Below are 12,721 nucleotides of genomic sequence, written 5' to 3'. Positions count from 1 at the left end.
CCAGTAGGGGGCGCACAAAATGCAACCACACGCTGATGTTTCTCTCCCTGTTTCCCCCTCTCTAAAAATTAAAAAAATTATTAACAATAAAATGGCAATAAACTCATATCAATTGAACCTAAAAAACAAAATAAACAAACATGCAGAACAGAAACAGAATCATAGATACAATGAACGTTTTGATGGCTGCTAGATTGGAAGGCAGTTGGGGGGATGGGCGAAAAAAGGTGAAGGGATTAAGCACAAATTGGTAGTTAGATAAGAGTCATGGTGATGTAAAGTAGAACACAGGGAATACGGTAGCCAAAGACCATATAGGCATGACCCATGGACATGAACAACAATGTGGGGCTTGCCTGAGGGAGTGGGGGGAGCTGTGAGGAAAGGGGCAAAGGGGGAAAATTGGGACAATTGTAGTAGTATAAATATAATTAATAAAGAATAAATGCTAAAATTAATACTGAATCAACACTGAAAAATATAAGTCAATACATTTCTGGCTGGCTTGAGGAAAAAATCTGATCTCTTAACCCCATGTTTCTGTTTACCTATGCCTTAGTCTTAAGAAATGCCTGCTCTGTCTCTTTAATGATAGGGCTTAAAGAATTTGTTTTAGCATAATCTTGACCCTAACAAATTCTAGAAAACTTGTGGAAAATATTAGGTGGACATCTTTCTCCATTTTAAAATACTTCTGATCTATTTTACCTCAACTTCTAGGAGAAAATTAAATCTAAAAAGAACTAGGCCCACAGGAGTCTTTTGCATGACCAAGGCATGGTCTTTACAAATAAATAAACGTACCCTGAATGGGATCCTACTAAGGATGTAATTTGCCTTTCAAGTCTGACCCAAAGAGACAAAACTTCTCCATGGATCTGAATATTTTGCTGGTCTTCCATGTTTACTGCTGTTAAGAGCTGTTTACTACTAGGAGACCTGCTGTCACTCTAATTTATTAAAGGTGTTACTAATGTTCTTCCCCCCTTCCACCATTTCTCAGGGCCAAGAGATAAACAGAGAGACAGGGCTGAGAGACCGTTGGAGTATTTAAAGTTAAGTATTTTAACTGTACTACTTAATAAATATGCCTGAAAATCACCCTCTTCTATAAAAAAGAATGCAGTGTCTTCTAAAGTAATCTTTGAAAATATCACATCAGGGAGATGTCACACAATTAATATGCTTGTTCTACTCAATACTACCTATGTGCACACACGTTGAGTTCCTTCTTTCCCAGTGACTTCATCCCATTAGGCCTTCAAATCTATTGTCTTTGTAAAATTTTAAAAATTACTGTCATCTTTAGGGTAGAAAATCTCAAATTAGAGTATTTTACAAGGATAAACTTATAGGTGAAAACTATAAACTTGTATTGGATTAAATGTGCACAACGATGTGTCTTTTTTCCCCCAGAGCTTCAGATGTAGGTATAGCGCTAGAGGGAGTTAAGAAGGCCAATGGGACTAATGTAGGCTTGGAGATTTGCTGGACAGATGCTCACAGTAATCAACTGCCAAGGGAGATAGATGAGGGTGCTTAGTGAGAAAGTAAGGAAGGCAGCTTCTCTTCTAAAGCATAGAAAAGAAGAATGTGAAGCCAAGAGAGGAATTTGTCAGATTGGCATAAAACCTGGGGTCAAGCCATTTAAAGGAGTGCACATTAGAACAGATGCCCAATGTAGAGAATTAAAGGAAAAATGCATTGTGCAGAACATCTCTCATTTTACTTATATATGCTTGTAAATGCATGGGAAGTGTCAGGAAAGAATAACTGAGAAACATGTGAAACTGGGGGAAGAGTAGGAGACTTAGTTTTCATTTTGTTTTTCTGTACTACTTATTTTTTTATATGGTGATACAGTATTACTATAAACTAGCTTAATTTTTCTAAAAGAGAAAGACCATTACTCTTTGTGCATCAGGAGAACAGATATAAAATGAGCTGGGGACTGTGCAATGAACGCAGAAGGATAATCGGCTTAAAAGATATTATTATAGAGTTAAAGGGTAGAATAATTGAGCTTAGATTGGTTTAGCTGATGTCCTAAAAATAGATCAAAGATGTTCCAAATACACTTTCAATGGTCAAAATAGAAAGGTTTAGCTTCCCAAGAATCCAATGAAGGAGTCAAAATAGTGCCGTATTTGCTAACAGAGAAAATCTGTGGACACCATGCACAAAGAGGGAAAGGAGATATGGAGCAGCTGGGGCAACTTTTCATGACTACAGGCTGGGTTCCAGGTCCCTCTGTAAGGTGAGGCAGGGGGCGTCTAAGCACTGCCCTTTACGCTATCACCTTATCGTTTATAATACTGGTTGTGTGAGTGTTTGTGAAGACAAACTTATCATGATATATCATGAGAAGGGGAGGGATCTTTCTAAACTCTAACTTTAAGAAACTATTCCGGGATGTGAAAGAGAAATGAATTTCTTCTTAGCTGTGAGAACCAAATTATCTCAGGATTTTCTGTAAGGAAAAAAAATGCAATTAAATAACATATAACACTAAATACAAACCTTATATGGTGAAGGTTCAATTCTTTCCCCAAATAATACCTGACCAAGATTTTCAGATGGGCGTTTTCCTTCAGACGCTTGGCAAAAATCAAACCTAAGGGAAAAAATATTTAAGTTTTTAAAGTAAAAGGAAACAATGAAATAACAACTCCTAGGCAATCCTGAGGGCAGATCAGATACTGATCATTACAGTACCTCCAACTGATGAGTAAGAAATATAGTCATACTCCAAGTTCCATGGACCAAATCAACCCAAAACAAAAAACCGCAAACCATCGGAAAAATTATGCATTAGAATGCTTTGATTTCTAAACAATACTTTTATTGAGATGTAAATTATAGAATTTTTAAATGCTCTATTATTATGTATTTTTGTCCAATAAGATTTACATCTTTTTCTTTAAGTGAATTTTACATAACTTATCTCCTTTTGTTGTAACTTTCTAACCCAAATCTTTACTTAATGACATTTCAGGAAGACGTGTCAATTTTCTGTGGGTTTCTGCCTCCTCTTGATATACAGGACAACATATCCTAATGTGAGAAGCATGGCTAGACAGACCCTCTGATGATGGAGTGGTGAAAAAGTCATCACTAGCCAACCTTAAGCTTCTGTGTTGTTAATTCCTTTGTATTACTAACCGGGTTGTAATAAAGTTTTGTTTAAACATTACAAACTATTTTCAGCTTTGCTATTAAAAAACTAAGAGCCAGTTCTCTGTCCACACTGGAATAATATGGGAGTACTTGATTCCAGCATTGGGACGGCTAGAGATTAGATTCGTAAAGGGAGATGAATCTCAGGTGATAAAAAACTGGGACTGAGATGGCCCCAAATGAAGACCCCCCCCCCCCCGCCATCTACTGGATATGAGAGATCCACTGAGTTTTCCCAGGATTATCCACAAAGGTTTATGGAGAAATGTCTGTTTAAATAACAAAACCAAATAAGAACTAGAAAAAGCAATCAAGTCTCCAATAGTTTAATATAAATTATGGTTCTTCTATTCATGAATTTGTACTCTCTTCTCATACATATTTAAGCATGTAAATCTGACAGGATAATCTTACTTTTTGTGTGTGCTTTTTTTCCCTACAGTAAACACATATTTTTTTCCTAAACTTTTAAGATACCAAAGAAATTTAGAAGCAAACTAAAATTTAAGAACTATGTTTTACATCCCTTATGGTATATGACAGTCAAAAGAATAAAGGATATTCATGCAACACTTTGATAATATGAAAAATGGAAATAATCAAATGTTCAGAAATAGAGAATTAGTAAAATAAATGATACATGGACTATATACAATCGCTACAAATACAAAATAACTACTAAAAAGACTGAGGCAGTTCTGTATTAACATGAAAAGATGTCCACAACAGTTGCAGTGAGAAAACCAAGAAGCAAATCAAATATAGTAATTTGAACCTATTTCATTTAAAATGTATAAGTAAATGTGGTTATATACATTAGAGTAAGCAGATAAATATGAAGAGGAGCAGATATTAATTATTTCTGGGGACAAATTATGTGGCACATAGGATTTTGTCAAAAAGAAATGTGTGGATTTCTACTATTAAAAAATTTTTTAAAAACCAAAATGATTTCTTGTCTAGATGAAAAAGGAAATCCATTGTTTTAGTTCATGCTTCTATTGTACTGCAAAGAAACGTAAAAATATCATATTTTACATGTTAGTAATAAAAAATACCCATTTAAAAATGTTTTCAGGCCCTGCACATTATATTTTAAAGTTTACATCAACACTGATGTTTATTGAAACAATGTTGATTGAAAGAATCAAGATGGCGGAGGAGTGAGTGGAAGCCACACTGACCTCCTCCTGGGACCAATTTGGAATTACAGCTAAATTGTGGAGAAATCACCTGGAACAAACAACTGAACAATAGTGAGAGAGGAGTCTTATAAACTTGGGACAGAGGAATCAGCTTTAGCACAACCTAACTGGTAGGGAGTGGGGTAGAGACTTGGAAAGGAGGGTGGGGTGCCCACGGCTGGCAGGACCAGAAGAATAATGAAATGGTCAGTTGGGTCCCCCTGAAATGAGCGGGGTCTAAACCATAAGCAGGATCTCCAGCCTACAGCACCAGAGCCCAAAAAGTACACAGATTAACAACCAGCTGCAAAAAGTGGCAGGGTTACTCTCTGCCACAGACAGGTGGCTGGAGACGCAAAGAGCCGTTTAAAGGGCCAACACATAAATTTTTATTTGGGGACACTTACCCTAGTCTCTGGCAAAGGCGGGGGCAGAGTGGGCTAGAGACGCCTAAAGAGAGACTGGGGAAGGGAACTTTGGGGAGAGAACCGAGAGTAGGCAGCAGGATCCCGGTGCTAACTCATCCCCCATATGGCAGCAGCCATCTGGTTCAGGCAGACCACTCCTGAGCGGCAGCAGCGTGAGAGATTCCAATAACCCCCGCCCCCAGAAGGGACTCTGCCCTGCCCTGTGGTGTCTAAACCGGCCTGCTGAGTGCACACTGACTAGATTAACAGCTGAAGGAGAGAGGTACAGACTGTAGGTTCCTGGAAGTCTTGAACAAACTGCCTAAGGTCACACAGGGGCAGTATCTGACATCATCAGAGGCAGATTCAAAAAGAAAAAAGAGCAGTCTCCTACCATGGAAGTTCACACCACAAAGTCAAGAAGTCAAGTCAGGTTAACTTAAGAAGCAGAAGCAAAAAAGAAGAGTCTCACAAATAACGAGAAGACAAAGAAACACCCCCCCTCCCCAATCAAAGGGAAAGGAGGAATCCCCAGAAAGGGAACTAAATGAAATAGAGGAAAGCAAACTATCAGATATTGAGTTCAAAACAATGGTTCTTGAAGAAGCACAATGAGCTCAGAGAGAATTATCAAAAACTACAGGGAAATTACGAGGAACTTATTGCAAACTATGTCACCATGAAAGAGGATAGAGGATCTATAAGACACAAGAGGAAATGAAGAATACAATTTCTGAATTGAAGAACACAGGAGAAGGAATCAAAAGCAGGCTCGATGAAGCAGAGGACTGAATCAGCGAGATGCAGGATAACATAGAACAAAGCTCCCCAAAAGAGCAAGAAAATGAAAAAAGACTCCAAAAGAAGGAAGAGGCATTGAGGGAAATGCAGGACAACCTGCAACGTAATAATATCTGTATAATAGGGAGACCAGAAGGAGAAGAGGAGGAGGAGGGGAGAGAGAACCTGTTTGAAAAAGTATTGATGGAAACTTCCCTAGTTTGAGGAGAGAAAAAAATCACATAAGTCCAGGAAACAGAGAGGATCCCATTCAAGAGGAACCCAGTCAGGCCCTGTCCAAGACACATCATCATTAAAATGGCAAATATCAAAGACAAACAGAGAATCCTAAAGGCAGCAAGGGAGAAACAGGTACGAACATATAAAAGGGTGCTGGTATGGCTAGCAGCTGACTTCTCCACAGAAACACTACAAGCCAGAAGGGAATGGCAAGAAATATTCCAAGTCATGAAAAGCAAAAGCCTGCAACCATGACTGCTCTAACCAGCAAGGCTCTCAATTAAAATGGAAGGTGAAATAAAGAGTTTCCCAGACAAAAGAAGGCTAAAAGAATACACTTCTACCAAACCAGCACTGCAAAATATGCTAAAGGGACTGCTTTTAAGATGATGAAAAAGAAGAGTCTATGAATACCCAGTTCCTTTGGTAGTGACCAATACTTGATATTACCAATATTTTTTAATATGTATTATTCTGGTTGTGACAATGATGTGTTATTGTTGTATTATTTACTGAAACTAAACAACTTGTTTTTGTCTATTTCTTGCCTATATCTATTATTTTTAAAGAGCTTTAAATGACTTTTTGGTATTCTCCATTTTTTTATTAAAGGTTTACAGAATTTTTTCCCTAAAAAAAAAACAAAACCCCAAACTATTAACCCTTTTTTAGATGTGTTGCAAATACTTCCCTATTCTATTACTTGTCCTTTTACTTGTTTTATATGTATCTTACTGTATAGTCTTAAATGTTTAATATAGTCATATTGTCAATATTTTACTTTATAGTTTCTGGGCTTGAATATTTTACTTCAGGGTAAGAAAAATATTAGTTTGTATTTTCTCCTAAAACTCCTTAGATTTTACATATTGATTTTTAACTCACCTGAGTATTTTTTGTATAATGTGTGAAATAGGGCTTTATATTTGTTTTAATTCAAGTAATAGTGTTCCATGCACCTTATTTGTTGAATAAGCCTTATTTTTTCCATGGATTTGAAGTATCAATTTAATCATATATTACATTGTTAGACAGATATGTGTTTGTTTCTAGAATGCTCATTTTATTTCATTGATCTACTAGATCATTTCTGTGCTGGTGTCATGTTGTTTTAATTGCTGAGACTTTATATGGGTTTAAATTTTTAATTTTTTTTGCGTTGAATTGATAGATTGCTTTAGATAATATGGAATTTATTTATTTGTTTGTTTGTTTGTTTTAAAATTTGTTGTTGTCCTTCTTTTGGTTGTGCGAGGAGGCAAAGTTTGTATCTACCAATGCCTCCATCTTGTCCAAGGGCCTCTAATTTCCCCTTTAATGTATACTCATACATTTATTATTTTTTAAAATACATTTTATTGTTATTACAGTTATCCCATTTTTTTCTCCCCTTTATTCCCCTCCACTTTGCACCACCCCTCTCCCCAGTCATGTCCATGGGTCATACATGTAAGTTCTTTGGCTTCTCCATTTCCTATACTATTCCTAACCTCCCCTGCCTATTTTGTTCCTGCTATTTATGCTGTTTATTCCCTGTAGCTTTCCCCCTATTCTTCCCCTCCCCCTCCCCTTTGATCTCCATTTCTATGATTTTGTTTCTGTTACAGCTGTTTGCTTAGTTTGCTTTTGTTTTTGTTTTAGTTCAGTTGATGATATTTGTGAGTTTGTCATTTACTGTTCACAGTTTTGATCTTCTTTTTCTTAGACAAGGCCCTCTAATATTTCATATAATAAAGGCTTGATGATGATGAACTCCATTAACTTGACCTTATCTGGGAAGCACTTTATCTGCCCTTCCATTCTAAATGATAGATTTGCTGGATACAGTAATCTTGGATGCAGGTCCTTGTCTTTCACGACTTTGAATACTTCTTGCCAGCCCCTTCTTGCCTGCAAGGTTTCTTTTGAGAAATGAGCTGACAGTCTTACGGGAACTCCTTTGTAGGTACCTGTTTCCTTTCTTGTTGCTGCTTTTAAGATTCTCTCCTAATCTTTATTCTTGGGTAATATAATTATGATGTGCCTTGGTGTGTGCTTCCGTGGGTCCCACTTCTTTGGGACTCTCTGATCTTCCTGGATCTCCTGAAAGTCTTTCTCCTTGGCCAGGTTGGGGAAGTTCTCCTTCATTATTTTTCCAAATAAGTTTTCAATGTCTTGCTCTTCTTCTTCTTCTGGCAATGTTCAGATGTTGGAACGTTTAAAGTTGTCCCTGAGGTTCCTAAGCCTCTCCTCATTTTATTGTATTCTTGTTTCTTCTTTCTGTTCTGGCTGAATGTTTATCTCTTCCTTCTGCTCCCAATCATTGATTTGAGTCCTGATTCCCTTCCCTTTACTGTTGGTTCTCTGTATACTTTTCTTTGTTTCACTTTGCATAGCTGTCACTTTTTCCTCCATTTTGCAACCATACTCAACCAATTCTGTGAACATCCAGATTACCAGTGTTTTGAATTGTGCACCTGATAATTTGGCTATCTGTTCATTGCTTAGTTCTGTTTTTGGAACTTTGATCTGTTCCTTCATTTGGGCCATATTTCTTTGTCCTCAGTGCACCTGTTGAAAGGGGGCAGAGCCTTAAGTCTAAATTTTTTAATATTTTATAATGGATTTTGACATTTTAAAAAAATAAAATCAATCTGCATTTTAAAAAAAGAAAGAAGGAACTCCTACCTTTTGTGACAACATGGATGGAAGTGGAGAATATTATGCTAAGTGAAATAAGCCAGTCGGTGAAAGACAAATACCAAATGATTTTACCTGTGTGTGGAATCTATTCAACAAAATAAACTAATGAACACAATAAACCATAGTCATGGAAACATGGAGCAGACTGAAAGTGACCAGAGGGGATGGGGAAGGAGAATAATGGTGGAAAGGAGAAGGAACTAAACAAAGAACATCTATGAATGACCCATGGACATGGACAACAGAGTGGAAATTGACTGTGGGAGGGGTTGACAGGGTGGGATGGGTGGAGGAGGGCAAGGGGGGAAAACTGAGACAACTGTAATGGAATAAACATGATTTAAAAATAAAAAAAACAATGATGTTTATTTTTTAAAAGATTTTATTTATTCATTTTCAGAGAGAGGGGAAGGGAGGGAGAAAGAGAGGGAGAGAAACATTGATGTCCAAGAGAAACATCGATCGGATGCCTCTCACACACCCCCAACCAGGAACCTGTTCTGTAGCCCAAGTATGTGTCCTGATGGGAACTGACATGGCAACTTTTTGGTTTGCAGGCTGATGGCACATGTTTTTAAAAGCACGTGACTTTATTCATAACTGTGGGAAATATAAAGTTCTAAATGTACAAAATTCTGATGAGTCACATAAAATTCTATATAAAAACCAAGCTGAAAACTTACGCTGTATATTCATAAGGAAGAACAGATTCCACTGAGTCAAGCCTGTTCACGAATAGCTCTATTTCAGCCTGAAAATAAGGAAATGGAAAATTAGAATATAAACAACTGAAGATTAAAACTTAAGTCTGCTTGGAATGTAAAAAGAACTTGACATGTTTGAAAAGTGAAATTTTATGGTATCCAACCCACCTTAAATAATTCTCTTATAAAAACTATTCTCTGAGAGGGATTTACATGCATTTAAATTACACCAAAGCTATTCTTAGAGATGCAAATGTCACCAATATTTTCTAAATGCTTTTAAAGTTCTAAAATTTCTTTAAAAATTAAATGTTTTAACTAAATCATTCACCATATCAATATATGTTGTTTATAACCTGCTTTTCAAACTCAGTATTTCATTCTGCAGCACAAAAACAATTTTAAAAAACATTCTTGTTACAATCAACACATACTTCTAAGTAGGTAAGCACTTTCTGTATCAACTATTCTAGAAATACAGTCCCATGAACTTGCATACTCTTAAGCAGATAGGAGATGGACAACATTAGCTAACTTTGGAAAGCTGCTTTGATCAATTTGAGAATGCTGAACTACATGCTAGTAACAGCAAAGAAATTTTACACGATAAGATCAAGTTCAGCAATGGGCAAGGGAAAGAAAAGCTGTATCAGCTTCCTAGGAAATATGGGCTAATTTAAAGCTACACCTTCCTTTGAAGCTCCCAAATTTTCTCCAACGTGTGTTTCAAGTTCTTTTTCTCCATAGAACCCAAAACACATGCCCACTCTCTCATTAGAGGCTCAAAGCTATTCGTAACAGAATTCTTTACTTGAAGAGGCCAGTAAATAATTTGTGTGCTAATCAAAAACAACTAAATAGGATCTGTTTATTTGGGACAAATTATTTTTCTAGAGCTAGCATGCTATGGTTGCCTCTGGAGTCTTGATCGATCATGAGGCTCCCTGGAATGGCACAGAGACACACTTGTCATTTTGAGCTCACTCACTACTAGTGCTGTTAGATGTCCTCTTATACCTGTTAACATTCCAAAGCTAGACAAGATGTTTGATTTATTATACAGAAAACAAATAATACAGTGCCATGGGAAAAGCAGCAAAATCTAAGAGGCAATAGAACAGACTCTGGGGCTAGTTTGCCTGGGTTCAAATTCCAGTTCTACCACTTATTACTTGTGTGACTTTGGTCAAGTTATTTAACCATCTGTTTCCTTATGGGGATAATACTGTTATCCCCATTTTGCTTCAGTTTCCTTATCAGCAAAACAGGAATAACACTATTTACTTCATTGGGGTATGGATGAGCTAATACTTTTAAAGTACTTGATTAATAAATTGAACCAAATAAATTTTATAATATCCAGAATTGGGAATGCCTAAACTACATTGCTTATGACCCAGGGGTGTCCTACCTGTGGCCCGCAGGCCACATGCAGCCCAGGATGGCTAGGAATGCAGCCTGATACAAAATCGTAAATATACTTAAAACATTATGAGATTTTTTTTGTGTGATTATGTGTTGCAATGTATTTAATGTATGGCCCAAGACAACTCTTCTTCCAATGTGGCCCAGAAATGCCAAAAGGTTGGACACCACTGGTTATGCACTAAACTGCTTATTCAATATTCATGTTGTAAGATGGAAGACAAGACATGAATTCATATTTATATATGGAACTCAAAACAGTATCATATGTAACCCCTAAAATTCTACTTAAATGAAATGACAACTCAATGGCAACTCTATGTCAAACACATGAAGAAAATGTGTCTCTTTGCATAAAATATTCAAGACTTTGAATATTCAAAAATATTTAAAATATAAAATATATATCATTAGTCATTTTAGCTAAAAAATAAGCATTACAATATGCCTGAATACAAATATATTAACTGTTATGAAAGCAAAATTCCAGTTAATGGCTTACTCTGACAAAAAATGCTCACTAATTATTATTTTCACTGCTATGAAGATACATCAGAATCCAAATGCTCTATTTAATATATCTTAATGAAAACTGAAAGGTCCCTATAAGCTAATCCAGTTCACATGTATAAATTTCTTTCTAGAAAGGCATGTAGCTATTATATTCTACATAACTGTCTACATTTTGAGTTTCAAAATCTGGAGAACAACATTTTCATCACATAAGCTACATTTCTTGTGCTACAATTAAGCATATTCCTTCTTTTTACTTTGTTCAGTACAAAGGGAGGAAGAACAGGGACTTTGAGCTAGGCTGCTGGGTTTAAATCCTGACTCTGTCACTTATTAGCTGTGTGACCTGAGCAAGTTTCTTTACTTCTCTGTACCTCAGTTTTTTCATTTGTAGAATGGAGGTAATACTAATGTCTGCTTCAATTATTGGGTTTTGTTTGTTTTTTTCCCAGAAGATTCAAGAACAGTCCCTAGTGCAAAGTACTATGTAAATATTTACTATTACGCAGCAATGTCCAGTAGAAGATCAAGCAATGATGAAAATATGCTTATCTGCACTGTCAAATTAGCCACACAAGGCTACTGATTACTTAAAATGTGTTTAGAATGGTTGAAGAACTGAATTTAAAATTCAATTTGAAGACCCAAGATGCTGGAGGAGTAAGTGAAAGATACACTAACCTCCTCCCAGGACCAAACTGCAATTACAACTAAACTATGGAAAAATCATCCTGAGTAACCAACTGAACACTAGCTGGAGAGATGCCTTATACCCATGGACAGGCAGAAGAAGACAAATCACCACAAAGAGACTGGAAGAGACAGCTGGAGATGCACAGAACATCTTAAAGGGCCAATGCACAAAATTCCGTTTGTAGCCACTTACCCTGGGCTCCAGCAGAGGGAGGGCAGAGTGGACTAGAGATGCAGGAGTGCCTGCAGCTGTGGCTCTGGGGAGAGAACTTAAGGAACAGCTCCCAGGATGCCTCTGCTGGGTCATTCCCCACACTGCAGGAGCCATCTTTCCCAGGCAGACCATTCCCCTCTAAGTGGCATCAGTCAGAGGGGAAGCAATAGCACTGCCTCAGGAATTACTCTGCCCCAGCCTGTGGTGCTTAAGCCCTGCTTCTGAGGAGTACAACTGGAAGACTTTTTCACTCTTTAAGCCTAACAGAAAATAAACTGACAAAGGCAGATCTCTGAGAACTCTGAAACTTTAGCTGACACTCCCTCAGGCCCAGTGCTGGTTAAAGGCAGTGTTGGTGCACAGCCTGATTCTTTCTGCACACTCCCAGGCCCAGCAGAGGGAGCCACAAGCTGTGGATTGCTGATAGCTCCAAACGGGTCACCCTGGGCCAGTCACAGGCAGGGTTGGACACAGGCTTAACCAGAGTCTTTGCAGGTCTATCTAATACAAAGAAATAAACAGAAAGAGGCAGCCAAAATGGAAAGACAAAGAAACAGGCCCCAAATGAAAGAACAAGAGAATTCTCCATAAGGAGAAATTAGAAGAAATGGAGGCAAGAAATCTATCAGAGAGTTTAGAGTACTTATAAGGCTACTCGAAAGCATGAAAAAAGACACAGAAACCATTAACAAAGCACCAGTC

General features: G+C 37.2%; 1 protein-coding gene across 1 annotated transcript in view; it reads right to left on the bottom strand.

Annotated features, from left to right (window-relative positions):
• Positions 1-12,721, bottom strand: part of TM9SF2 (transmembrane 9 superfamily member 2) — an 81,117-nt gene that overhangs the window by 48,383 nt on the left and 20,013 nt on the right. Inside the window, exons 2-3 of the mRNA XM_054574333.1 lie at positions 9,154-9,221; positions 2,521-2,614 (exon numbers count right to left, since the gene is read on the bottom strand). Of these exons, the coding sequence (XP_054430308.1) occupies positions 2,521-2,614; positions 9,154-9,221 (162 nt within the window). The remainder of the gene's footprint in view (positions 1-2,520; positions 2,615-9,153; positions 9,222-12,721) is intronic.

The sequence above is a fragment of the Pteronotus mesoamericanus genome, unplaced genomic scaffold (assembly GCF_021234165.1).
Source record: "Pteronotus mesoamericanus isolate MK-2021 breed Mesoamerican mustached bat unplaced genomic scaffold, CSHL_Meso_final contig_26, whole genome shotgun sequence".
NCBI classification, from domain to species: Eukaryota; Metazoa; Chordata; class Mammalia; order Chiroptera; family Mormoopidae; genus Pteronotus; species Pteronotus mesoamericanus.
The sequence above is the reverse complement of the archived record's forward strand: the minus strand, read 5'-3'. Positions and strand labels throughout refer to the sequence as shown.